General features: G+C 36.2%; 2 protein-coding genes across 3 annotated transcripts in view; one reads left to right on the top strand and one right to left on the bottom strand.

The window, feature by feature from the left end:
• The first annotated feature begins 22 nt into the window (after positions 1-22).
• LOC128192669 (abasic site processing protein HMCES-like) lies at positions 23-8,999 on the top strand. Of its 2 annotated transcripts, none has more exons than XM_052865543.1 (10): positions 23-149; positions 248-407; positions 4,376-4,513; positions 4,795-5,022; positions 5,182-5,495; positions 5,970-6,034; positions 6,197-6,277; positions 6,638-6,703; positions 6,882-6,991; positions 8,249-8,999. In XM_052865543.1, exons 2-10 carry the CDS (start codon positions 388-390, stop codon positions 8,358-8,360), a joined length of 1,134 nt encoding a protein of 377 aa, XP_052721503.1. In that variant the 5' UTR covers positions 23-149; positions 248-387; the 3' UTR covers positions 8,361-8,999. The 2 variants fall into 2 exon arrangements, with proteins under 2 accessions (XP_052721503.1, XP_052721504.1); XM_052865544.1 differs by having other exon boundaries at positions 86-149; positions 230-407.
• A 6,864-nt stretch (positions 9,000-15,863) lies between these two features.
• Positions 15,864-26,683, bottom strand: part of LOC128157379 (uncharacterized) — a 46,568-nt gene continuing 35,748 nt past the window's right edge. Inside the window, exons 41-50 of the mRNA XM_052819895.1 lie at positions 25,679-25,824; positions 24,937-25,060; positions 24,486-24,600; positions 23,949-24,232; positions 20,778-20,876; positions 20,387-20,555; positions 20,113-20,213; positions 19,715-19,870; positions 18,715-18,833; positions 15,864-18,231 (exon numbers count right to left, since the gene is read on the bottom strand). Coding sequence (XP_052675855.1) covers positions 18,006-18,231; positions 18,715-18,833; positions 19,715-19,870; positions 20,113-20,213; positions 20,387-20,555; positions 20,778-20,876; positions 23,949-24,232; positions 24,486-24,600; positions 24,937-25,060; positions 25,679-25,824 — 1,539 coding nt within the window. The 3' untranslated portion in view covers positions 15,864-18,005. The remainder of the gene's footprint in view (positions 18,232-18,714; positions 18,834-19,714; positions 19,871-20,112; positions 20,214-20,386; positions 20,556-20,777; positions 20,877-23,948; positions 24,233-24,485; positions 24,601-24,936; positions 25,061-25,678; positions 25,825-26,683) is intronic.

Here is a 26,683-nt window from a genome sequence, read left to right as displayed (position 1 = left end):
TCATCTTCTTTGCCTCTCGTCAGACATTTTCCACTGATCCGACATGCAATAACACGTGACAAGGTCGCGAATTGAGTAAACCAATCACAATTCATTTTATATCTGTGCTAGGCTTCGGGAATAAACACGTGGGCGAAGTCAACAAACAAGTGAGATGGACATTTTGGTGTTTTTGTAAATATATATGTCAATATTTGAAATCAGAACACATGGCATAGAATGATGACAGAACTTTTTGTTTTTCTAGCGCTATTTTCATCAAGATTGATTGGGTCAGTTTATGGAAAGTAAATTTGGCGGGAAATTTTCATACGCTGACTGATTGGGACGGTGAATCATTGAATTTGATGAGTAATCCTTCGATCCTACACAGTAGCAAAGCGTATCATGTGCGGGAGGACTGCATGGTATATTGAACTTTCTTTGTATGAAATATCATTGCATGTCATAGGTAATTTAAACATTGGTGCCCCACCTGTCATTTTAGAAAGGACCTATCCAGGACTGTAATCCAGTCAAAGGAATAACAAAGCTTTACACACAGCAGGCCCTATAAGATATCTATTCCCTAACATGATAAACTTTGTAAGCCAAGAGAAGGAAATTTCTATTATTTAGTTGCAGGTCTGTATCTCGCGGTCTGAAATAATTCGGAGAGCCGAGTTGGGAGCTCGGTGACAGTGCCTTCAATAGTAAAAACTGCAATTATGGTGCACAAAAAATTGTGTTAGTTTTGGATAGATTAACCTTATTTTTTAAACATATTGTAGCAATGTTTGATATTTTCTCAAACAGGGAGTTATATACAGACCTGCAATTATTTTTCATTTATAGTGACAACGATCTTACAAGTGGTATAAAAATATAAACGGAATAGCCTATTGCCCCACCCACTGTCTGTAACAGATTTTTTTTTAAAGATATCTCAGCAACTATTTATCACAGATGCCTGAAATTTTAACACACTGTGTTAAGAAATGCCATATATGGTGAGATTCATTTTTTACCAATCAGACATCAACTACCTGTTATTAATTAAATGATGACTGTTTTTTTGGCCTAAATTTTCAACCAAATTTTGCCATATGATGGGGTTCGTTAATGGACCAATAAGCCATCAACTTCCTGTTAAATGACAATTTTATTTTTTGTCTAAATTGTTGTCAATGGTTTCGCAGCAACTATAAATGGCATATCATATGCTTGAAATTTTAACACACCATTTGTTATGGCATGCCACATGGTGGGATTTTTTTTTTTTTTTTTTTTTACCAAATTTAATGTCAACTTGTTGTTGAATGTTGCCTATGCTTATTTTGTATATTCACATCAGGGCGGGGGTATCACTACTCACTAGTGAGCATTGGCTCACAGATATCTTGTTAGTAATCTAATTATTTATATGAGTGTGTTGCTAAACAGAGATAAGGTTGATTACAAGATACACCAGCAAACCAAAATATGATGAGTTTAAATGTATAATGATTTTTTCAGTTCATAAAATGTTATTTTTAGAATTTTTTTCGCCAACTAAATAGACCTCAAACCAGTTGAATGAACCCTGAGCCATTTTCATTGGTTGTTCACATGCATTGTCCATTTTTAAGAAGTGCAGTGTAACATTAATTTATTTAAGAAAAACAATTTGAAATATCAGGCTATGTTTCTGTATAATGGAATTGACTGAATTCTTATGGTACAGTTAGTTATATTTCATCTGATTATTTGGGTAATGTCCCCTGTTTAATTTGTGTCCTTTGTGATCTCTCTCCTTAGAACTTCTGCTCGTCCTCCAATTTCAGATGAAGGTTACCAATGTAATGGTACTATAGATGACCCTCTTCTTTTCTAGGTCAACCGTCTCGGGTATAATGACACATTCAGCTAGGCTTAATTTAAGTGTACTGAAGCTGAGAATATATGTTTGAACCCTTTTAGCTTCCAGATACTCAGACAAAGTCAGTTATAATGAAGTCTGTAAGCACTGTTTTGTATTCAGCATTCCAAAGCTTTGTTACATGCATAAAAGAATACAGCAGATAATCCATTGTGATGCTTGCACTGATTATCTTGAAATCATCAAAGTAATTGGGCTGGAGAACTTTGATGATGAGAGAGCAACTTAGAAAGCAATGTGTATAATTGTGCTGTATTTGATGTACAAGGGATTGTTTATATACACCCCACTGGAAGATTTGGTTCCATTGCAATTGATGTAGTGTAAAGTTATCATTCCGTTATCATTAATAAAATCCTTCAAAAACTACTGGTAATAACTGATAAGAATTAAATCTGGGTCAGAATTCCTACTGTGATGAAGGAATGGTAGTTCAGATGAAATAACAGGTTCAAAAAATATGTTGGGCAGTTGAGCTGTCTTAGCTTAAAAGGATTAATATTTCAATAGTTCAGAGAAAGTTGGTGATGGTTGATTTATATTGACTAACAATAAGAACCGACTGTTCCTTATAGTTTGTACTCTCTTGTATTGATACATCATGTGGTTGTCAAATTATGATGTCATATATCTGATTGAGACCTGACAGAGATGACCATCACTGTTGAGAATGATTCATTCCAAAAACCCAAGATCATTATTTTAATCACAACTCCTTTATTTGATTTTTGAATAATGGTAGACAATAAGTAATCATGGGTCAAGGTCTCTGTCTCTGTCAAGGTCAATAAAATTGGGTCATGCAGGAGCAGTAATTATGTGGAAAGTGCAAAGAATCACAATCTCTGAAGCACCCATCACTTAGATGTAAAAGTGCTAGAAAAGTTGGTATGCTTTATATTCCCCAAGACAGGTAAACAATAGAACATGTATGAAGGAGAAAGGAAGTGCTGTTATATTGCTACTGTTTTTTATCTTATATATAGGAGTATATTTCCATTTTTATCTGACATAAATCTGTACATCAGAGCCCCAGCTCCCCCTGGTTACATGGGTTTCCTCTTAAAGTGGGTATGATAGACAGCGTGCTCTCCTTGGGATGTTTAGATTGGGGAGTAGTCTTGAGATACATGCTTTAGATAACCGAAATAGAAATAAATTTACAGTTGAAGATATTTGTTAAATATTGTAGTGTAAACACTGAAAGTAAGATGTGGTAATTATCACTGTAAAGATAACTGGTCAGTAATTGGCGATAAACTAATTTTCTCCCGATTCTTCCTTGCTTAGAGATAAGTGTAATGTTACTGTCTGCTTTTGCCATCAGTGTTATGTGTAGCTGGTTATTAGCTGTTGCCCAATCAATGGCTTGAGAGGCCTGTCAATGGCAGCCTCCAAATATCTGATACAGTTTGCCCATTGTTATTCAACAATGGATGGCATAAATTGATTTTCAAAGTAACTAGGTTTTCTTATATATATATATCCATTTAAGGTGATAGTCAGCTCATTTCTCTAGAGCAGTAATTAAACTTCAGACACAGATTGGCAAGGGAGATGATTGGAACTGACTGAAAAGGTTGTTGATTGTTTTTTTTAACCTCTCTTGAACGAACCCATCTTTAATATCCAAACTGTTGCAAAAACTTCTTTATAATTCATGGATTTTATTTTATTTAAACCCATGATTCCCCCAGAGGTCTGAAAGAATCCTAATGGGGTCAAAATTCATCATAAAAATGAAAACAATTAACAAAACAATTCTCAAAAAGAACATAAAATCCATTTCTGTCATACCATTGTATTGTATTTGATATACACTTGAACTGATATCCCAAATACAATGGATATGTTGAAGTGATTTGTAAGTCCCGACCACTTATTTTTAAGTATTTTACCCTCGATATCTCGAATACTTGGATATCCAAGTTTTTTAAGAGACCCATCTAGATCATGAAGTTTGACTGTAGTTAAGCTAGGTAGCAATATATATTTGGGTCAAATAAACTGTTGTTTAGGTTAGTAATAGAGCCCATGAATCTCCTATTTTTAACATCAATATGTATATATATATAATTGTGTTTCTAGCAGCCACCATCCACATTTATTCTGATTCAAGCAGCCACTATCCACTTATTATGAATCTAGCACCACAATCCACATATATTGTGATTCTAGCAGCCACTATCCATATTTATTGTGAATCTAGCAGCCACAATCCACATTTATTGTGAATCTAGCAGCCACTGTCCACATGTATTGTGATTCTAGCAGCCACTATCCATATTTATTGTGAATCTAGCAGCCACTATACACTTTCATTGTGATTCTAGCAGCCAATATCAACATGTATTGTGATTCAAGCAGCCACTATTCACAATATTTGGAGATTCAAACAGCCATTATACACATATATTGTGATTCTAGCAGGCACTATCCATATGTATTGTGATTCTAGCCACCTTATTCTGGTTTCAGTACCCTGGCCCCTGATGAGATCTGCCGGTCATGTAGCTACAGCAGTCACAGTGGGGGCAGACAGGAGCCTCAGTGGAGGGACCCACCTGGGGGTCAGAAATATTACCCCAGTCACAATGTGGCTCCAGGGGCCCATACGTAAGTCTGACAAATGTCCCGAAAGAATGTTGATAAAAATCTTTAAGAAATAGATGGAGAGCTTCGCACCACATTGAAACTAACTATTGGTGTTAATGTCATATTTCAAGAATAAGCTTAACACTAAATGATAAAAGTGTCTTTTGGTAAGCCCCCCCCCCCCCCAAAAAAGAAGAATTGGATATTTATACATGTATCTATCTGTGACTATAAATTATGTGCATTTAAGGAATGATGTTTTAATTGCATGTTTGCTAATGACTAGAGCATGTGTTTTTTAGACCAGTTATCATCTCCAGTCATCATAGATTTGGTACAGAGGATGATGCAGTGTCCACAGAGAGGGTGGTTCAGCCCATGCAGTGGGGACTGATCCCTTCCTGGCACAAAGGATCCCCAAAAAAGGTTAGCTATGAAACCAACAACTGTCGTTCCGAGAGCATGCTGGAGAAACCGACTTACAAGGTTCCACTGCAGCGAGGGCGGCGATGTGTGGTGCTGGCCGATGGGTAAGTGAATCAGAGGGAATTCAATGTCCATGTCTTATCTCACATACAGGTTCACTGAGGTTTAAACAGATTATATTAGCTGTAGAAGTCAGTGCTGAAGTATATTAAATATGTATGTAATTTCTTATTTTTCATCCAGTTTTTTTCCCCATTCTTCAGATTTTTTGAGTGGAAGAGGGACCAGGCAAAGAAACAGCCCTACTTTATTTATTTTCCTGACAAAAAGGACACTGATGAAAGAGAAACTAACTCTTCCTGTCTGAAAGTCAAGAAAGAAGAAAACGGGGTTAGTGTAAAATCGGAGAGAGACTCCAATCTGGGCATTGTAAAAGAAGAAAAAGAAAACTTGGAACAGGAAGGAGGCAGTGAATGTCCAGCAGACACAAGTTCCCTTAATCCTGCTGATGTATTGTTGAAAAAAGAAATAAAGACAGAACTTAATGGAACTGATAAAGACCACCAGGCACACACAGGTCAGCAGTTATCTTCTATCAGTTAAAGCACATTGCATGTTGACTTTTCTTTAGAACTTTTAAAAGATCCTTAGTTCATTGTACTTACATGTATCTTGCCTGAGCTGGAAGATGTTTTGAGACCATATCTTCCAATGGCTATTAATGTTGGAGATAAGTTTACATTCTCTATAGCTATGAATTTTCAAGTATGAAAAATATACATTGTATGCATATTCATTAACATTAAGAAATTATGTGCATTTATCTGTACACCCACAATGAAGGTTATAGTATTTTGTTCTTCCTACAACTTTAATTTACCTACTAAGTCTTAACATTCGAACTATCCAAGATACCGTAACCTTACAAGTCAGACTAGATAGTTTAAGATCATTAACAAAAGATGTTCACAACTATTATATTGGTCAACATGTGAGGTAGCTGCAGATGTTGGACAGATGTTTTTAACGTGTGTTTTATCATTCTTTGCAGGAGGGGGTGAAACAAAGAGACTGATGACAATGGCGGGGGTGTTTGATGTCTGGAAATCCAGTGATGTGAGTGTCTCAGGGCCTTCATGTTTTATAGCTTTATAGCCCATAATCGATATATACTATGCTAGTTTTTCCCAAATGACCAAATGCTGGTTTTACCTGATTCTGATGCCACAGGCCCCTTTCTATTTAAAAAACAACAAATGACTCCTGTCTGTATTACAGGGCTCTCCTCCAGTCCTCTCCTATAGCGTTATCACTGTCGAGTCTTCACCGGCAATGATGAAAGTCCACCACAGAATGCCAGTAAGTCTTGGAACCAGAAATCTGTAGAGTGCATAGAGCATGGAACATATTAAATAAAAATTTTATTTAATGATACTGAATGTCAAGTTTTAATAAAAAAAAAAAAATGAATGACATGAATTCTACTGCGAACTGTATTTGCATAATTTACGCGCATGTAACAATTCTTGTTATCAGTTGCCAAGTGTGTTGCAAACGCTGAGAGTAATAGAATGGATTATAAACTGTGTCTGAACCAATCAGATTTCAGTATTTAACATGAAAGTATAATTAGTATGCATATTTTACCCGTATGAAACTTTGATAGAGAAAATTTGTTGAGTTCTTTTGAATATTGAGAGCCTCATGATTTATTTTCAGGCTTTATTGCTGACCGACAAAGAAGTTCAAGAATGGTTAGACTCGGAGAATGTTCCACTGGAAAAGGTACAAGTCTGATTGTTCTTGACTGTGTTCTTAGGCACTTCAGAAATATCTAGTATACGTATGAATGTAAATTTATATCCCAGATTACTGAGTGTTTTCATTGTTTGAAATTGAATACTAGTAGTTTGGAAACACCTTTAAGAGGTATGTTTACAGAATTTTGATTTATCTCTTTAAGGCTGTCAAGAATATCAGAGCCACTGAAGAAATTCAGATGCATCCAGTATCTGACATAGTGAACAATTCCAGGAACAAGAGTCCAGACTGCACCAAACCTATAGATCTCACGTAAGTGTATTACCACATAACACAGACTGTACCAAACCTATAGATCTCACGTAAGTGTATTACCACAAAATACAGACTGTACCAAACCTATAGATCTCACGTAAGTGTATTACCACATAACACAGACTGTACCAAACCTATAGATCTCACGTAAGTGTATTACCACATAACAAAGACTGTACCAAACCTATAGATCTCACGTAAGTGTATTACCACAAAACACAGACTGTACCAAACCTATAGATCTCACGTAAGTGTATTACCACAAAACACAGACTGAACAAACCTATAGATCTCACGTAAGTGTATTACCACAAAACACAGACTGAACAAATCTATAGATCTCACGTAAGTGTATTACCACATAACAAAGACTGAACAAACCTATAGATCTCACGTAAGTGTATTACCACATAACAAAGACTGAACAAACCTATAGATCTCACGTAAGTGTATTACCACATAACAAAGACTGAACAAACCAATAGATCTCACGTAAGTGTATTACCACATAACAAAGACTGAACAAACCAATAGATCTCACGTAAGTGTATTACCACATAACAAAGACTGAACAAACCTATAGATCTCGCGTAAGTGTATTACCACATAAACCTATAGATCTCACGTAAGTGTATTACCACATAACACAGACTGAACAAACCTATAGATCTCACGTAAGTGTATTACCACATAACAAAGACTGAACAAACCTATAGATCTCACGTAAGTGTATTACCACATAACAAAGACTGAACAAACCTATAGATCTCCCGTAAGTGTATTACCACATAACAAAGACTGAACAAACCTATAGATCTCACGTAAGTGTATTACCACATAACACAGACTGAACAAAGCTATAGATCTCACGTAAGTGTATTACCACATAACAAAGACTGAACAAACCTATAGATCTCACGTAAGTGTATTACCACAAAACACAGACTGTACCAAACCTATAGATCTCACGTAAGTGTATTACCACATAACAAAGAGCAAACAAACCTATAGATCTCACGTAAGTGTATTACCACATAACACTGACTGAACAAACCTATAGATCTCACGTAAGTGTATTACCACATAACAAAGATCGAACAAACCTCAAGCATGTTAAGTACCCCTATAGCAACAGACTATCAAATCTATAGACATTTCATAAGTCTATTACTCTGTACCAAACATACAGATCACATATTTTTGTGAGTAGTTCCGAGGTTTGGACTGATCTATGTGTTTCTTTACTTGCCACAGGAAGCCCAAGTCTACCCCGAGCAGTAATCTGATGATGAAGTGGCTCTCCAAGGGGAAAAAGGAACAGTCAAATGAACCCCTATCTAAACGGATCAAAACGGAGCCAGAGTGACAATAGAGGGAACCCCCATCTAAACGGATGAAAATGGGGCCAGAGTGAGGCTGTGATTGTTCCACATTTTTGAAAGACTAACGATAGGAAAACAAAGAAAAGGAATGCATTCATGTAAAACCTGTGAAATGGCCTGGACCAACCATGTATTATACAGCATCAGACTGGCAATCCAGTGTTAAATAAAAAAGGTGTTCCCAAGATTGTTACATGTATGTATGTTGATTTGCTTTAATATGTTATTTCAAATGTAGGCACAACCGGTGCTGTTTTTCATTTTGTATTGGCCAGAGCATAAGGATTCCTTTGCAATCATTGTCTTTTCTACAGTTTACATTTGTTAAATGATTGAAAGTTTTCCTTCAGTATTATACATAAGTATTTGTATGACTTATACAGTTATATCTGGGACAAGAATCTTGTTTATCAAGTAATCTAAGTGTGTCTGAACATGCACTTGTACTAATGACTGTTTTTAGTTTATACATCAATTCCACAGGATGGTATTGTCACTAATGTGTTTGTCAAATGAAACTTTCAATTGATGGTTGCCTGGCCAAGCTCTTTGTTAAAAAACCTGTTGTTCTGAAAGTACATAACCAATTGTTGAAATGCAATAAACATTTATTTTCAAATGTGTTTCAGTGTTATCACAGATAAACAAAGCCACTATACAGGTGTTTGAGAAGCCTCTCAGGTGTAGGAGGTTCCTGTATACTTATACAGGTGTTTGAGAAGCCTCTCAAGTGTAGGAGGTTCTTGTATACATATACAGGTGTTTGAGAAGCCTCTCAAGTGTAGGAGGTTCTTGTATACATATACAGATGTTTGAGAAGCCTCTCAGATGTAGGAGGTTCTTGTATACTTATACAGGTGTTTGAGAAGCCTCTCAGGTGTGGGAGGTTCTTGGATACATATACAGGTGTTTGAGAAGCCTTGTATACATAAACAGGTGTTTGAGAAGCCTCTCAGGTGTAGGAGGTTCTTGTATACTTATACAGGTGTTTGAGAAGCCTGGCAACTGTAGGAGGTTCTTGTATACATATACAGATGTGTGAGAAGCCTCTCAAGTGTAGGAGGTTCTTGTATACATATACAGGTGTTTGAGAAGTCTTGTATATATATACAGGTGTTTGAGAAGCCTCTCAGGTGTAGGAGGTTCTTATATACTTATACAGGTGTTTGAGAAGCCTCTCAAGTGTAGGAGGTTCTTGTATACATATAAAGGTGTTAGAAAAGCCTCTCAGATGTAGGAGGTTCTTGTATACATATACAGGTGTTTGAGAAGCCTCTCAAGTGTAGGAGGTTCTTGTATATATATACAGGTGTTTGAGAAGCCTCTCAAGTGTAGGAGGTTCTTGTATATATACAGGTGTTTGAGAAGCCTCTCAATTGTAGGAGGTTCTTGTATACATATACAGGTGTTAGAGAAACCTCTCAGGTGTAGGAGGTTCTTGTATACTTATACAGGTGTTTGAGAAGCCTCTCAGGTGTAGGAGGTTCTTGTATACATAAACAGGTGTTAGAGAAGCCTCTCAAGTGTAGGAGGTTCTTGTATACATATACAGGTGTTAGAGAAGCCTCTCAGGTGTAGGAGGTTCTTGTATACTTATACAGGTGTTTGAGAAGCCTCTCAGGTGTAGAAGATTCCTGTATACATATACAGGTGTTTGAGAAGCCTCTCAGATGTAGGAGGTTCTTGTATACATATACAGGTGTTTGAGAAGCCTCTCAAGTGTATGAGGTTCTTGTATACATATACAGGTGTTTGAGAAGCCTCTCAAGTGTAGGAGGTTCTTGTATACTTATACAGGTGTTTAAGAAGCCTCACAAGTGTAGGAGGTTCTTGTATACATATACAGGTGTTTGAGAAGCCTCTCAAGTGTAGGAGGTTCCTGTATACATATACAGGTGTTTGAGAAGCCTCTCAAGTGTAGGAGGTTCTTGTATACTTATACAGGTGTTTGAGAAGCCTTGTATACATATACAGGTGTTTGAGAAGCTGCTCAAGTGTAGGAGGTTCCTGTATACATATACAGGTGTTTGAGAAGCCTATCAAGTGGAGGAGGTTCTTGTATACATATACAGGTGTTTGAGAAGCCTCTCAGATGTAAGAGGTTCTTGTATACTTATACAGGTGTTTGAGAAGCCTTGTATACATATACAGGTGTTTAAGAAGCCTTGTATACATATACAGGTGTTTGAGAAGCCTCTCAAGTGTAGGAGGTTCTTGTATACATAAACAGGTTTTTGAGAAGCCTCTCTATGTGTAGGAGATTCCTGTATACATATACAGGTGTTAGAGAAGCCTCTCAGATGTAGGAGGTTTTTGTATACATATACAGGTGTTTGAGAAGCCGCTCAAGTGTAGGAGATTCTTGTATACATATACAGGTGTTTGAGAAGCCTCTCAGATGTAGGAGGTTCTTGTATACTTATACAGGTGTTTGAGAAGCCTTTTATACATATACAGGTGTTGGAGAGGCCGCTCAAGTGTAGGAGGTTCCTGTATACATAAACAGGTGTTTGAGAAGCCTATCAAGTGTAGGAGGTTCTTGTATACATATACAGGTGTTAGAGAAGCCTCTCAAGTGTAGGAGGTTCCTGTATACATATACAGGTGATTGAGAAGCCTCTCAGATGTAGGAGGTTCTTGTATACATATGCAGGTGTTTGAGAAGCCTCTAAAGTGAAGGAGGTTCTTGTATATCGTCGAAGGTCCTAAATTCGCTACGGTCCCTGAGTCGTGTCCCTTTTGTTTTCTCCGCGTATTTCTCGAGATTAGGTTCTAGGCTAGGCATTTCGTGAAAAAAAAAAATTACTACGATATGTGACATCACTTCTTACTATACATCAGCCGATAATGCGATCAAAAAAGGTAACATTTTTTATTTCAAATTTTATTTTCAACTATTGCTGAGATTTCTTATTCCCAAATAAAGTTACAGATGAAAATGGCCAAATACTTGTCTAAACCTAAAATTTAAGAATATAACAGCGGTTTTCTCTTTTCTTGACATCCAGTCAATGAAATTCATGTGATCTGATTTAAATATTCAAGGCTAAACAAGGATAATTTTAAGTTACGAGAAGTAAAGTTCCTTATACCATTTGAAGTTTGTTTTGTGTTATTGTTAGGTTAATCCCGTTTCCAAAAAGAAACAATAACAGAATGTATTCCCCAACACATTTCACAAATGCATACAAAATGGTTAAAGAACATGAAAATTTCAGTGAAAAAGGCATCAATAAAGTTGACCCAGAGACTACAGTTTTTTTTTAAAGCGTCAGATGTTAATGTGTTTCGGTTTATTAGGCTATATTGTTCAATTTGTTATAAAATATTTATAATTTATTTTCATAATTTGCTATATTGTGCAATTCGTTATTGTTAGCACTATTGTCCATTATTAACTAATGTTTAGATTGTTTTGGCCTCATAGTTTTGTTTATATCTGACGTCACGACTCTAGGACCAGTTTTCAAAATAGCTGTCTCCGCTTCATTGTTGCTTAGACTGCTCACTTATTTGTTTATCAAATAAAAAATAATGAATACAGTGTAAAGTTTTACTAAGAAATAGATGTACTTTAGATATGCTATTAATAATTTAGTGTCAAAATTTTCATTAAGTGATTAAAGTGGAAGACATTCTTAGGGTAACGACTCATGGACCTCCGAGGATACATATACAGGTGTTTGAGAAGCCTCTCTCAAGTGTAGGAGGTTCTTGTATACTTATACAGGTGTTTGAGAAGCTTCTCAGGTGTAGGAGGTTCTTGTATACATATACAGGTGTTTGAGAAGCCTCTCTGATGTAGGAGGTTCTTGTATACATATACTTCTTTATACAGGACCTGATAAGCTTTCCAGCAGCAGTCAAGAAATAGTGAATTAAAACCACTAATTTCGTGGACCAGTTTTGGTTGTGCATTTTGATAAAACACATACTAAAGAACTACCAGGGTATATTTGAAAAAAAAGTCCAATGTCTTGCCTTTGAACCAGTGATGAAAATATTATTGCACCAGGAACATTCATTATTAATGTGATAGTGTGCACTATAGGCTTAGTTCAAGCATTTTAAGTAACATCTCGCAATTATTCCCAGCACTTTAAATTATTTCTCACAATTATCACCAGTACTTGATTGTACATCTATCAATATCCATCACTAGTACTTGCTGTAACATCCCAAAGTTCATTACCTTTACTTAATGTATTATATCACTGTTCATCACCAATATATAAAAAGTGCCTGTTTGGAAGGGTAACAGTTAAAAATGACACCCAAAGATGTTTCATCTCACTGTTCATAACCAGTTCCAAATGTCATATCTCACAGTTAATCACAAGAATTTGATGATACATCTCTCAAGCCATCACCAGTATTGATGTTGCATCTCGCTGCTAATCACCAGTACTTGATGTTACATCTCACTGTTCATCACCAGTACTTAATGTTACATCTCTCTGTCCATCATCAATACTTGATGTTACATCTCACTGGCCATCACCACTACTTGATGTTACATCTAACTGGCCATCACCAGTACTTGATGTTACATCTCACTGTTCACCATCAGTACTTGATGTTACATCTCACTGTTCATCACCAGGACTTGATGTTACATCTTACTGGCCATCACCAGTACTTGATGTTACATCTCTCTGTCCATCATCAGTACTTGATATAAATTTTTACTGTCCATTCCAGTACTTGATGTTACATCTCACTGTTCATCACCAGTATATAAATGTTAAATTTCACTGGCCATCATCAATACTTGATGTTACATCTCACTGGTCATCACCAGTACTTGATGTTATATCTCACTATTCATCACCAGTGATTGATGTTACATCTCACTGGCCATCACCAGTACTTGATGTTACATCTCACTGTTCATCATCAGTACTTGATGTTACATTTTACTGCTCATCACCAGTACTTGATGTTATATCTAACTGTTCATCATCAATACTTGATGTTACATCTCACTGTTCATCATTAATTGTTGATGTTACATCTCACTGTTCATTATCAGTACCTGATGTTACATCTCACTGTTCATCACTAGTACTTGATGTTACATCTCACTGTTCATCACTAATACTTGATGTTGCATCTCACTGTTCATCACTAATACTTGATGTTGCATCTCACTGTTTATCATCAGTACTTGATTTTGCATCTCACTGTTTATAACCCATTCCTAATGATAAATCTCACTGTCTATCATCAGTGCTTGATGTTGCCTCTCATGTCCATCATCAGTACTAGATGTAACATCATCAGTACTATATTTTCCCTCTAACTGTTCATAACAAGTTCCTTATTGAACATTCCAGTACCTGATGTTATATCTCACTGTTCATCACAATTGATGTTTCATCTCACTGTTCATCACCAGTACTTGATGTTTCATCTCACTGTTCACCATGAGACCTTGATGTTACATCTCACTATTCATCATCAATATTTGATATTACATCTCACTGTTCACCATCAGTACTTGATGTTACATCTCTCTGTCCATCATCAATACTTGATGTTACATCTCACTGGCCATCACCAGTACTTGATGTTACATCTCACTGTTCATCACCAGTACTTGATGTTACATCTCACTGTTCACCATCAGTACTTCATGTTACATCTCACTATTCATCATCAATATTTGATGTTACATCTCACTGTTCATCACCAGTACTTGATGTTACATCTCACTGTTCATTATCAATACTTGATGTTACATCTCACTGTTCATCACCAGTACTTGATGTTACATCTCACTGGCCATCTTGAATACTTGATGTTACATCTCACTATTCATCACCAGTACTTCATGTTACATGTCACTGGCCATCACCAGTACTTGATGTTACATCTCACTGTTCACCATCAGTACTTGATGTTACATCTCACTGTTCATCACCAGGACTTGATGTTACATCTCACTGGCCATCACCAGTACTTGATGTTTCATCTCACTGTTCACCATCAGACCTTGATGTTACATCTCACTATTCATCATCAATATTTGATATTACATCTCACTGTTCACCATCAGTACTTGATGTTACATCTCTCTGTCCATCATCAATACTTGATGTTACATCTCACTGGCCATCACCAGTACTTGATGTTACATCTCACTGTTCATCACCAGTACTTGATGTTACATCTCACTGTTCACCATCAGTACTTCATGTTACATCTCACTATTCATCATCAATATTTGATGTTACATCTCACTGTTCATCACCAGTACTTGATGTTACATCTCACTGTTCATTATCAATACTTGATGTTACATCTCACTGTTCATCACCAGTACTTGATGTTACATCTCACTGGCCATCTTGAATACTTGATGTTACATCTCACTATTCATCACCAGTACTTCATGTTACATGTCACTGGCCATCACCAGTACTTGATGTTACATCTCACTGTTCACCATCAGTACTTGATGTTACATCTCACTGTTCATCACCAGGACTTGATGTTACATCTCACTGGCCATCACCAGTACTTGATGTTTCATCTCACTGTTCACCATCAGACCTTGATGTTACATCTCACTATTCATCACCAGTACTTCATGTTACATCTCACTGGCCATCACCAGTACTTGATGTTACATCTCACTGTTCACCATCAGTACTTGATGTTACATCTCACTGTTCATCACCAGGACTTGATGTTACATCTCACTGGCCATCATCAATACTTGATGTTACATCTCACTATTCATCACCAGTACTTGGATGTTACATCTCACTGGCCATCCCCAGTACTTGATGTTACATCTCACTGTTCACGATCAGTACTTGATGTTATATCTCACTGGCCATCATCAATACTTGATGTTACATCTCACTTTTCATTATCAATACTTGATGTTACATTGCAGTGTTCATAATCTGACTTGATGTAAACTTTTACTGTTCATCACCATTGCTTGATATAGTTTCTCAGAGTTCATCCCCATTATTTGGAGTTACCTGAAGTAACTTTTAACTATTTATCCTCAGAACTTGATGCAGCAGGGGATTGTTCATTTCCACTACTTAATGTTTTTTGTTTTCTGCTAATTAAAGCATAAAATAAAATTCTCTTTGGAAACCTAAAATAATCGAATGAAAAATTGAAGGATTTATGTAATATTCCAAACAACTGTGTCAATTGGTATCCTAAGTTTTAAAATTATAAACCAATTTGAATTAGCTGCAAAAGGTGTTAAGTTTGTTATTTTTCTGTCTACGGGACTCAAAATCAATACCCTGCATCTGTATAACCACATTTGTTATAGCATTAAAAAATGCTAGGATTTGTTATGAATTTTGCCAGGAACTTAATAAAACTTCACTATATATATATCCGAAATTACTAAACAAGTTTTGCTGTATCTATTTCCAGTACATAAAAGTAACATCTCAATAGTCATCCATCACAAGTATGGAAGTTAGATCTTCTCAAAATATGACAACATCATATTTCATTATTATCATTTTATTTGAAAAGACAAAATACAGAATTTTTTTCAATATCCAGTTCTCAGAGAACCACTGTCTTAACTCAAAAGCACTTCTAAATGACCTGTTAACATTAACAGATTTCAACATTTGCTGAAAACAATGATTTCAAGTTGAAAATAAACAAAAGAAACCTTATAAAAAGATTGCACTTTATAACAGTTTTTGTTATCACAGACAACACTCAGATGAAAAAAGTAAAGGTGTGTATGTATCACAAGCTGCTTCAGGGAGTTTGTTATTTTGAGTTATATTCCAAGCTCAACACATGGAAGCAGGCTTAATTCAACTAACAGCTACAATCTAAAAGTGTAGATATCATTCTATTTCCTGAACTAAGACACACTGACTGGCATAAAAGCAGCAGATCGAAAAAAGAATTCTAAGCTACTCTTGATTTGGAAAACTACAGTTTCTTTGTCAAAGACTTGTGGATACCCTCATTCTTCACATACACCCTAACAACAAATCGTGAAATAGTCAAATCTTACTAATGGTGCATTCTCAAGAAAATCTGCCTAATTCTGTCCTTATGAACCTGTGGAAAATTGACAACCCTTGAAACTAGCCCTCCTTTAAATTGTAATAGTTAATACATGTAGAAAGAATCATCGAAATGTCAAATCAATACAGCAAGAAAAAATAAAGATTTCTCTTCTACATGTACATCATCATACGCATATAAAAATATTGTCATTGTCACTTTAAAAGGTAGATCAAGTGTGTAAAATCTCTAATCAACCATTCTGAAAAATGTGTATGTATCTGTGGTAAAATCAACTATAAATCAAATTGGTGAAGAGCATGAAAATGAAGCAATAATACTGAATGTAAGGTTGAAATGTGGAGAGTAATGACAAATAATTAGAAAATCAAAAGACAAGTAATACATGTAGTCAATCCGGCTGACCACAAAAACATGATGTCTATATCGAATCAATAAGTGGAGTACAATGACAAGATAGTTATGTTGTGTAAACAAATCCATGCCTTGTTTAGCGTCTACAATAATTGCTTTTTGTGATATTAGCCATGCAGTATTAAACTATAAATGTTTTTTGAATGGTGACATATCCTTAACTAATCAATTACAATTCAATATCAATTTCAAAATAAAAATCATCAAACAATCATTGGTTATCAGAAAATATACACAAACAACAAAGATCCAATGAGTATATGTCTTTCTTCCGCTAACCCAAGAAATAAGTTTTAATTTAAAATAACTTAACAATGAAAATAAAGAAAAACACAATAGTTAACAATATAAAAAATTAACCAATCTTCCAACTAAAAAAGAGTTATATGTTAAGCACTGCAAAAATATCAAAATAACCACACATGCACATGTATATAAACAATAAACAAGATAGTTTACAGACATGATTCTATTCAAGATTATGATGACGGTTAAAATGGGCCTCGCGCGCCAGTGCTTCGTTTGATTGACATATGTAATACAGAGACAGACCTGTACACAAATTGCAAAGCGAAGTAAAACATGGATACAACATGTATTAATACAATGATTTCAAATTTGAGATGAAAATTGAATTTTATTAAAGATAAGATAATAACTTATCATTACCACTTGCAATTTTTTTTCAAAACAATATCATGTGTTACTGCACTTGACTAGAAGATATGCCATTCGTTAACAGTTCATGAAATCTTAACAAAAAGAAAAAAAAAATCAATTATATAATGTAATGAATAAAGCTCATGCTGACAACCCCCCCCCCCCCCCCCAAAAATTTGTTATTTTTTATCAAAAACCAATTACTGGGATGATAATCAATAATATGATGAGACATAGGCAATACAAGAATGTATTTTATAGCTTTTAAATATTTCATCCTTATTGTATACTTTGATTTCTTATTTTCCAACCCTTATTTAAACACACCAATTAACATTGTTCAATATGTGTGTTTGTAGCTACATACATCTTTCTCCTCCGATTATAAACAAAATGTAATGATCTTGTTAAACATGAGGTTAATATACATGTATATGTAAAACAATTCTGTCAAATAACAATACATCACCATTGTACAACACTGTCTTTTCGATTTTTTCTTGAATAAAAATCCCCTTGGTTCCTCATCGTTCAGCCTTGACTCTCCATCTCAGTACGAAGTAACAGCCGACTCTGAGGATAACGAAGAAAGCACACAGCACAATGAAGTCAATGTAGAATTTGGCATCTTGAACATCCATCTGCTGCAGAATTTCCTCTGGTTTACTGAAGTAGCAGGGTTGTTTCTCACACTCCAAAGTGTCCCTGTCAAATCCATATATAGCCTGCAGAACTCCTTCAAAGGAGTACCTACAAAACAACCAAAACAGGTCAAAGGTCAAGCCTAACATCATAGAGTTCCTGTCTCAAACTAGAGGTACTGTCAGCAAGCTCATAAATGATGTCCCTTGCGCAAATGATCAAAGATCAAGGAAAGGACATATTTACATTTAACAAGCAATGTTTGGGGGTAATAAAGACATCGATAAAATAATGGTTTCAAAAACATATTTGAGTGAAAAGGTTCAATCTGGTACAGGTACATCATTCATCTCCGAAGAAAATTTACAAATATATGCAGGTCATATGTTTCTTTGTCTTAAACAATTTATTCTAAATAAGGATAATTCATTTTTGTGACATCATGTAGCATCATGTTTTATTAATCAATATTGATGAAAGGTGATATTAAAAACATTGAGAGCACAGATGTACAATGATAAAATCACCAATATGCTATCGAATTAAGCCACCCACTATATTAATATGTAGCTGAATAAGAAATTGATATACCTGACGTAGGATATATATGAAAGCCACTGGAGGTAAACTGGTATTGTATCAAAGTTGACAAAGAATCCACTGAACAGCAGGATGGGGATGGCTGTAACCGGTCCCAGGAACACCGACACCTACAAACACAGTCTAACACATGTAGCTCCAGTTACATGTTCTAATCTCAAAATTTTTTGTTATACTTTCATGTTAAATACTGAAATCTGATTGGATTAGACGCAGTTGGTAATCTGTTTTATTACCCTCAGCGTAAGCAACACACTTGGCAACGGGTAACACAACGAAATATTTCATGAGCGTAAATTACGGTTCACCGTAGAATTCACTTCATCTCTATATAAAAGCAGTAAAATTTTCTTTAAAATTAAGAAATTCAGTATAATGAAAAAAAAAAGTGCCTGTTTGAGAGGGTAACTGTTGAAATTGACACCCCTCAAAAACCATTGTCAACCTCCGCTTCACGTCAGTTTACAATGGTTGTCTCGGGGTGTCAATTTCAACAGTTACCCTCCTAACCAGGCACTATTTATATAATATCATATAAAATCAAAGGCAACACTTGTGAGAAAGTAATTGACCATTATATTTTTTTACCTAAAGAAAACCTAAGGTATTCAAATTCTTCATTGTTTTTTGTATTTTAATTTTTTATACAAGCTTATCATGTGTATGTCAAGAAAAACCTGTTTTTAAACAATGATTTAATTTTACAAGATGTTAGCAAACATCTTAAATTTGATGTAAATGGTAAATACATGTAAGGTAAATATGTCAGAAAAAGGGAAAATAATAAGGGCTGCTTAGATTTCCACCAACTAAGAATAAAACATTCAGTATCGTTGATTCTTTTTTGAAGCTGTAGAATTATGTATCAATCATGTGAAAATTTTAGCCCATGAAAATTAATGATTTTACATAAACGTCTACAGTGTAAAAATAGGTGTTTAAACTTAGCTTTGTAAAGGTGCAATGTTTGCTCTAGGTTTGAGTAAATTACCTGTAGTGAGGTGGCTGCCCCAATGAGTAGTCCGAGCGACTGGGCCACCAGTGACGTTTGTGTGGCTAGGGTCAGGAACATGACGAACCGTGAAAAGTCGCTCGGCTGGGACGTCATCCAGTACACAATGCTGCCGTAAACCAGCGGGAAGACGATCTGTTAACATAAATGGGCCAAGGGGTTAATAAGTAACAGGAATCTTGGACTGGTTAAAATTCAAGCATGATGAAAACTATAATCTACGGTATTAATTCTGTATCAAAGAGCAAATATAAAAAAAAGCATGCATTCATTTTGTGATAAAAGTTTATTGTAGTTTAAAGGAATTGGCACATTCAAACCCTCTTTTCTAGACCAATTTGTCTAATTGCTTATGACTTATACAGGTGTACACCCACCTGGAAGGGCATGTCGGCCATTGTCTTTGCCAGGTAGTAGGCCTTCACACTGTACCAGTAGTTCAGATGTTCCCTCACAAACACAGCCATCTCAATGGGAACTAAAACACACAAACATAGACTGCTTAGGAATTATCCTCCAGCACATTATGGTTAATTTACAGATTTTATTTTGACATCAACATATAACTGAAAATCAGGTTCTTTCTAATACAGGTACAGTAACTTTTAATCATATTACATGGCTGCATTGTAGTAACCAGGAATTACTCACAAGTCATGACTGTCGGCATCAGTGCTGTGAACATTAGGAAGAGCATGCAGAAGAAGAGGAAGCTTGCGTTGTTCAGCCATTTACTGGCCTCGTTTCCAATCCCCAGGTACAACAGACCAATCAGAATGCCCACAGTCAGGTGAGAGATCAAACGCAGCCGAGTCAATGTCTAAAATTTGTACAGGTCATTAATGAAAATTCTTAAGAGGCAATTTTAAAACAAGATGACTTTAATTAATGGAAAATAATGTGTCTTTGCATATTTTTTTGCTAAGAGACATAAAAAGGGCATGCAGAGGCTTTTTAAGATATGATCCGGAGAAAATAACCCACATTACATCGTTGTTAAGTAATCAAACCTGGGACATGAATTTGTATAAACTGTACATACTGTATCCCTGAGGATGGACAGGAGTGTCCGCACAAACAGAATTCTGAACTGTGTAAAACAGCTGGTGGCAAAGGTGTGACATTCCAAGTCTTGTACATCCTACAAAGATTTAGATTCACACCTCATGTTCAAAATTCTTTGATCTGTTGATATCATTTTAACTTGTAACAAGGACAATTGTATTATAATATGATGCACATTCAATTTTCTCTGACAAAACAATTAATGCTATATCACACTAAGAAATAGGAATAAAATATCAAAACCTGAAATAATTCCTATTGTCCATGTTCATAATGAAAGTACAAACCTACTCCCTTACAATTGAGTGGATATGTACTTTAGACCCATTGATTAAGTGATGCGACAGTAGCGTGTCTTCAGTGTAAAACACTACAGCTCTAGAGGGAATTTCCTGATCTCAAACTTTTCTTTTTCAAGTTCTTTACATTAGCTTCTCTTTAGTGAATGACAAATCTTAAGCGTTTTATAATACATGTATAAATAAGTCTCGAGGATACAAATCTGTTAAAGATTTAGTAATATATCAGGTATATCAATACATGTACTAGGGCAGAGTATATAACTTTGTGAATTCTTCACCTAGTCTTTATTTTCCAGTAATAATACAGGCATTGTGCATAACAGGGAGACCTAGAAACTAATACCCACTGTGATAAAGATTTGGGCAGGGGATACCCCATACCCACTGTGATAAAGATTTGGGCAGGGGATACCCCATACCCACTGTGATAGAGATTTGGGCAGGGGATACCCCATACCCACTGTGATAAAGATTTGGGCAGGGGATACCCCATACCCACTGTGATAGAGATTTGGGCAGGGGATACCCCATAACCACTGTGATAGAGATTTGGGCAGGGGATACCCCTACCCACTGTGATAAAGATTTGGGCAGGGGATACCCCATAACCACTGTGATAGAGATTTGGGCAGGGGATACCCCATAACCCCTGTGATAGAGATTTGGGCAGGGGATACCCCATAACCACTGTGATAAAGATTTGGGCAGGGGATACCCCATACCCACTGTGATAGAGATTTGGGCAGGGGATATCCCATACCCACTGTGATAGAGATTTGGGCAGGGGATGCCCTATACCCACTGTTATAGAGATTTGGGCAGGGGATACCCCATACCCACTGTGATAGAGATTTGGGCAGGGGATACCCTATACCCACTGTGATAGAGATTTGGGCAGGGGATACCCCTACCCACTGTGATAAAGATTTGGCAGGAGATACCCCATCACCACTGTGATAGAGATTTGGGCAGGGGATACCCCATACCCACTGTGATAGAGATTTGGGCAGGGGATACCCCATAACCACTGTGATAGAGATTTGAGCAGAGGATACCCCATACCCATACCCACTGTGATAAAGATTTCGGCAGGAGATACCCCATCACCACTGTGATAGAGATTTCGGCACGGGATACCCCATAACCACTGTGATAGAGATTTGGGCAGGGGTTACCCTATACATACTATGATAGAGATTAAGGCAGGGGATATTCATTTGAGTTTTTTGTGGGGAATACATGCTAACAATTCATCTCACTGAAATCAATAAAAGGCAGCAGATGCCCTGAGCCTCATTCACATGCAAACTCCACTGCAGCTAAAACTAAATAGGGGAAACCCAAGTACAAAAAAACAAAAGAACAGCTTTTGGTTGGCCAATAAAATATGGAGGCAATGCAGTTTAAGACAAACAAAAAATGTCACAACAGCTTCAACTGTGGGGCAATACAAAGTTAAAACAAGGGGAGGCCCAATAGAATGAATGGTCCAATCTACATTGCTAGCTGAGACAAAACAGGTGTTACAGAAGCTGACTGTATGACATCATGTTTATTCTGGGATGAATCTGACTGGGGAATCACTACACATGTAATGCATGTAAAATTATCAGAGTGCATGAAAAATTATCACAGAGAATAAACACAAATTGAATTCTGCAGCTCAAAACAAAACAAATGTTTGTTTTTCTACAGATTTCACTGTGTTTAAGTATTTCTTGTTTTATTAACATCAAAATAAATAGACAGTGCCTGTACAGGTTATGTATGGAATTAGACATTGACAAGTGCAAGTGTCATGTTAATTAGTGATTATGGCTTCAGTATAAACCATTTGTTTACAGTGGATGTCAGGCTGATATATGCAAAATTGTTAACGTAAACTTAACAGCTACAGAGATTTACAACTAAACATTACTTGATAAGATCTAAACAATATAGCATTTGGTTCAGTCTGAGCGTCTTAATTAGGTGATCTACATGATCTAGCATTCTGCAATAGTCAAAGACATTTCTGTACAGTCTGGGACAGTACTAGGTGCCCCCTTCACAAATATTTCTAGATCCCTGCCACCCTCTGAGGATTCACATATAAAGCTACAAACACCAGCTACTTACTCTGGACCATCTTGCTACTATAGCTATTTACAGGTGGAAGCTGTTCATGCATGAAACATACAAGGTCAGTCTCTCTTTAGGAGGAGATAATGATCATTAAACTAAATCATAAAATATACTAATGCACGTAACGTGAAACAAAACCCTCACTTTGCTTTCGGGTGGAAAATTAATCATGAAACTGGAATGTTTAATAAATATAGAATATAACATATTTCTATGTAAAGTATGAATATTTGAGACAGGAAACTAAACCAGCACCATTTAGTTTGACAATGGATTAAAGTTAGAGTTGAGCGCAGCAAATGCTTTACTAACACCAAGCTGAGTTAGACATGTGGCGGTACAAACCTCCGTGGAATCTGAGTCCTGTAAATGTTTGCAAAATTATGGTACACACTCGAAGACAGCAGCATTAGCAGAAATATTTTCTCAAACTTTAACACATTGTAAAATCAGTTAAAAAGCATTCTTTGGTTATAAGTTAATGCTTGAGTCAGTCTATGTAAAATCCATGAAATGTTTTGAAGTTAAAACCATCACCTGCATCAAACAAAACAGGCAGAGAAATGCCTGCCACAGTAAGCTGGTTAAGGACTATTTCCTATCCTCCAATTAGCAATTCTACATAGACCAAATTCTTTTTGTCAGTGGTCCATTTTCCTGTGTAGAGCTTCAGAACTCTTATAGTAGAAACATTTTCTCACTAAGAGAAGTGGTACACGTACCTGGTCTTTCTTGCCCTTCAGTGACCCGTTGTAGTGGACCACTTTGCCGTTGGTGAAGTTCTCACTCTCAAGTAGACTCTGTTTCTCCGGGTCCTGAGGTGTGGTGGGAATGACCCCGTTTCCCTGAGTATTATTGTTGGGGGTGGCAGGTGGTGAGGGGGTCCTGCTTCCCTCCTCCAGTTTGGCGTTTCTCCTCGCTATCTCCTCACAATGCCCATTGTGTATTGAATTGATCAGCTTCGATACCTTTTCTTCTCCATATTCCCCTGAAGCCACTTCCATGGCTGTTTTGAAAAAAAGTAAACTGGTGGTTATACACTATTTATGTATCATCTTCAGAATAAAGACTGGATATTCTACACTATATCATCTTCAGACTATAGACTTGATATTCTCTAACAAGAGATATTACAGGCTTTCAAAACATTTTACATGCAAACTCTAAGAAGTCTAGAAAACAATTTACATGTTAAATATTTTATTAAGACCCTTAATCAATCTGTTGGGTTTGAAAATTAATGACTCCCTGACACTGACCATAATCAGCTGGGTTGTGGTACTGGGGACACATCAGCCCCTGGGAGGAAAGGTAGGGGACCAGATCCTTGGTGGTTCCACGGTAGATGCAGTTTCCCTCCGCAAGCATGTACAACTGAAACAGAACAGGCCATTATATCAGGAGGATGCAACTCTTCTTGTTTTTGCCATTCTCTACTTGCACATCATTTCAAGAGAAATATATACAGTACAAGCACTAGGTATACAGTACAAGCACTATTAGTGTGTGACAGTTTATGCAGGAAGGGATCACTGTTTCACGGTACAATAGAATGATTTTATAAACAAGGATTCTCAGTTGCTTTATTACAAAGAAATAACAGACTTGCTACATATGTATTCAACATAAATAATTTCTGTTGTGTTTTTCTACATATAACTCAATTATAATACATCAACATCAGTTTAAGTCATGTATTGATGTCCTTACATGATCAAACATCTCAAAGAGTTTGGCACTGGGCTGGTGGATGGTACAGATAATGGTCCTACCGCCGGCTGCTAGCGACTTCAGGAGGGACACACATTGGAAGCAGGAGGCACTGTCCAACCCACTGAAACACAATAACACAATGCTACAATACACCAAAACACAGAGGAAGAAGCAAGGCTTTGAAGGCAATTCTATACCAAAAGATGTTATTGGCTCAACAAAGCTCATATAAAAATTGTTTTTTCATGTCATTGAATAACAACAGATTTAAAGAAAATAGACTATTTACAGAAGTTCGATTTTTATTCAGACACCTACTACTACATGTACTTAAAAGGTGTGCCCATTATTAACCTCTGAACATATCAGTGTTGCTGAAAAAAAGGTGGAACAAGTGCGTATTAATTTCAAGTGGGTTTCTAAAGCATGCCAAAGTCAATTTCCTGTTTTGTTTACTATTATAACACGGTTCAAAATGCATGACTTTAAAGTATGATTTATATTCTATTAATTAAACTAAATTAATTTAAATACTGTTTAGCATGTTTAGAAGGAAAATAACTGAATATATTTTTGTTTAAAAATTTGTCAGAAAATCTTAATTTCTAGGAAGTTAAATGTTGAGTTCATTAATAATACAGGTACATCTCAGAATTGATATTTAGGGCTGTCTGTTATGCAATACAAGTACTTGAAAATGAGGTGTTTTTTCTGACTGACTGTGTTATATAGTACGGACCTGGTGGGTTCATCAAAGAACATGAGGGGTGGGTTGTTGACCAGCTCCAGGGCTATGGACAGGCGCTTCCTCTGCCCTCCGGACAAGTTGCTGGTTCTTGTTTTCTTTGTCTCCAGCAGTCCGAGAGTGTCCAAGATCTCGTCAACCTGTAAACATCAGAGGAATTACATTAAGCCTAGGAAATGATGTAAATGTGAGTGTTAACCCCCGACATCTCTTCCCTGTTGCTATAGATCCTGGTGAGCTTCTATTTCTTTCAAACTTCCTGTATTTAAACACACTACAGTAAGTGTGCACATAAAGATTGACCTTTTGAGTTCAGACTAGCACCATTTTTCCATACAAGTACATTTTAAGAAATTATTCAACCACTATTTCTATTTGATAAGATGGCGGAACATTAACTGGCAAGATTGGAAATATGCAGCTTATGTCAATTTCACCTGTTACAGTCAAAACTTTTGATATGGGCGGGAACAAACTGATGTGGACATCTGAGAAAACATTGGATTGAAACTGTAGTTACAGGAAGTGTATTTTCAATCCACCTCAGTGTTTCTAACTTGCTATATAAGTTATGCGATCCATACGCATTTTATTTAGTATCAGCAAAGCGATTGAAAAACATTTCATTTATTTAATAAGTATATAATCAGCAAATATGAGAAGATCCAAATTCGAGAGAGATTATACCCAAAGCAAAGTGTTGTCCGATGACTTCAGAGAATCAGTCTTCACTGATACACTTACTTTAGCTACAATTTCAATCCAATGTTTTCTCAGACGTCCGCGTCAATTTGTTCCCACCCATTTCATATGTTTTGACTGTAACAGGTGAAATTGACGTAAGCTGTATATTTCCAATCTTGCCAGTTAATGTTCCGCGATCTTATCAACATATCATTACTTAACATGTTTTATAAATCAATTCATGTACTTAATCTACCATATATTCTTCATTAGCCAATGGGATGTTATAAAAGAAAGCTTGATTGGATACGATGG

This window comes from Crassostrea angulata, chromosome 7 (assembly GCF_025612915.1).
Source record: "Crassostrea angulata isolate pt1a10 chromosome 7, ASM2561291v2, whole genome shotgun sequence".
NCBI classification, from domain to species: Eukaryota; Metazoa; Mollusca; class Bivalvia; order Ostreida; family Ostreidae; genus Magallana; species Magallana angulata.
The sequence above is the reverse complement of the archived record's forward strand: the minus strand, read 5'-3'. Positions and strand labels throughout refer to the sequence as shown.

What these genes read in the sequence shown, in the direction of transcription:
- LOC128192669 (XM_052865543.1), top strand. Translation starts at nt 388, where the DNA reads ATGTGCGGGAGGACTGCATG. An exon ending in GTGGCTCCAGGGGCCCATAC is followed by an intron (nt 4,514 to 4,794) that starts GTAAGTCTGACA and finishes TGTGTTTTTTAG; the next exon opens with ACCAGTTATCATCTCCAGTC. An exon ending in AGACCACCAGGCACACACAG is followed by an intron (nt 5,496 to 5,969) that starts GTCAGCAGTTAT and finishes CATTCTTTGCAG; the next exon opens with GAGGGGGTGAAACAAAGAGA.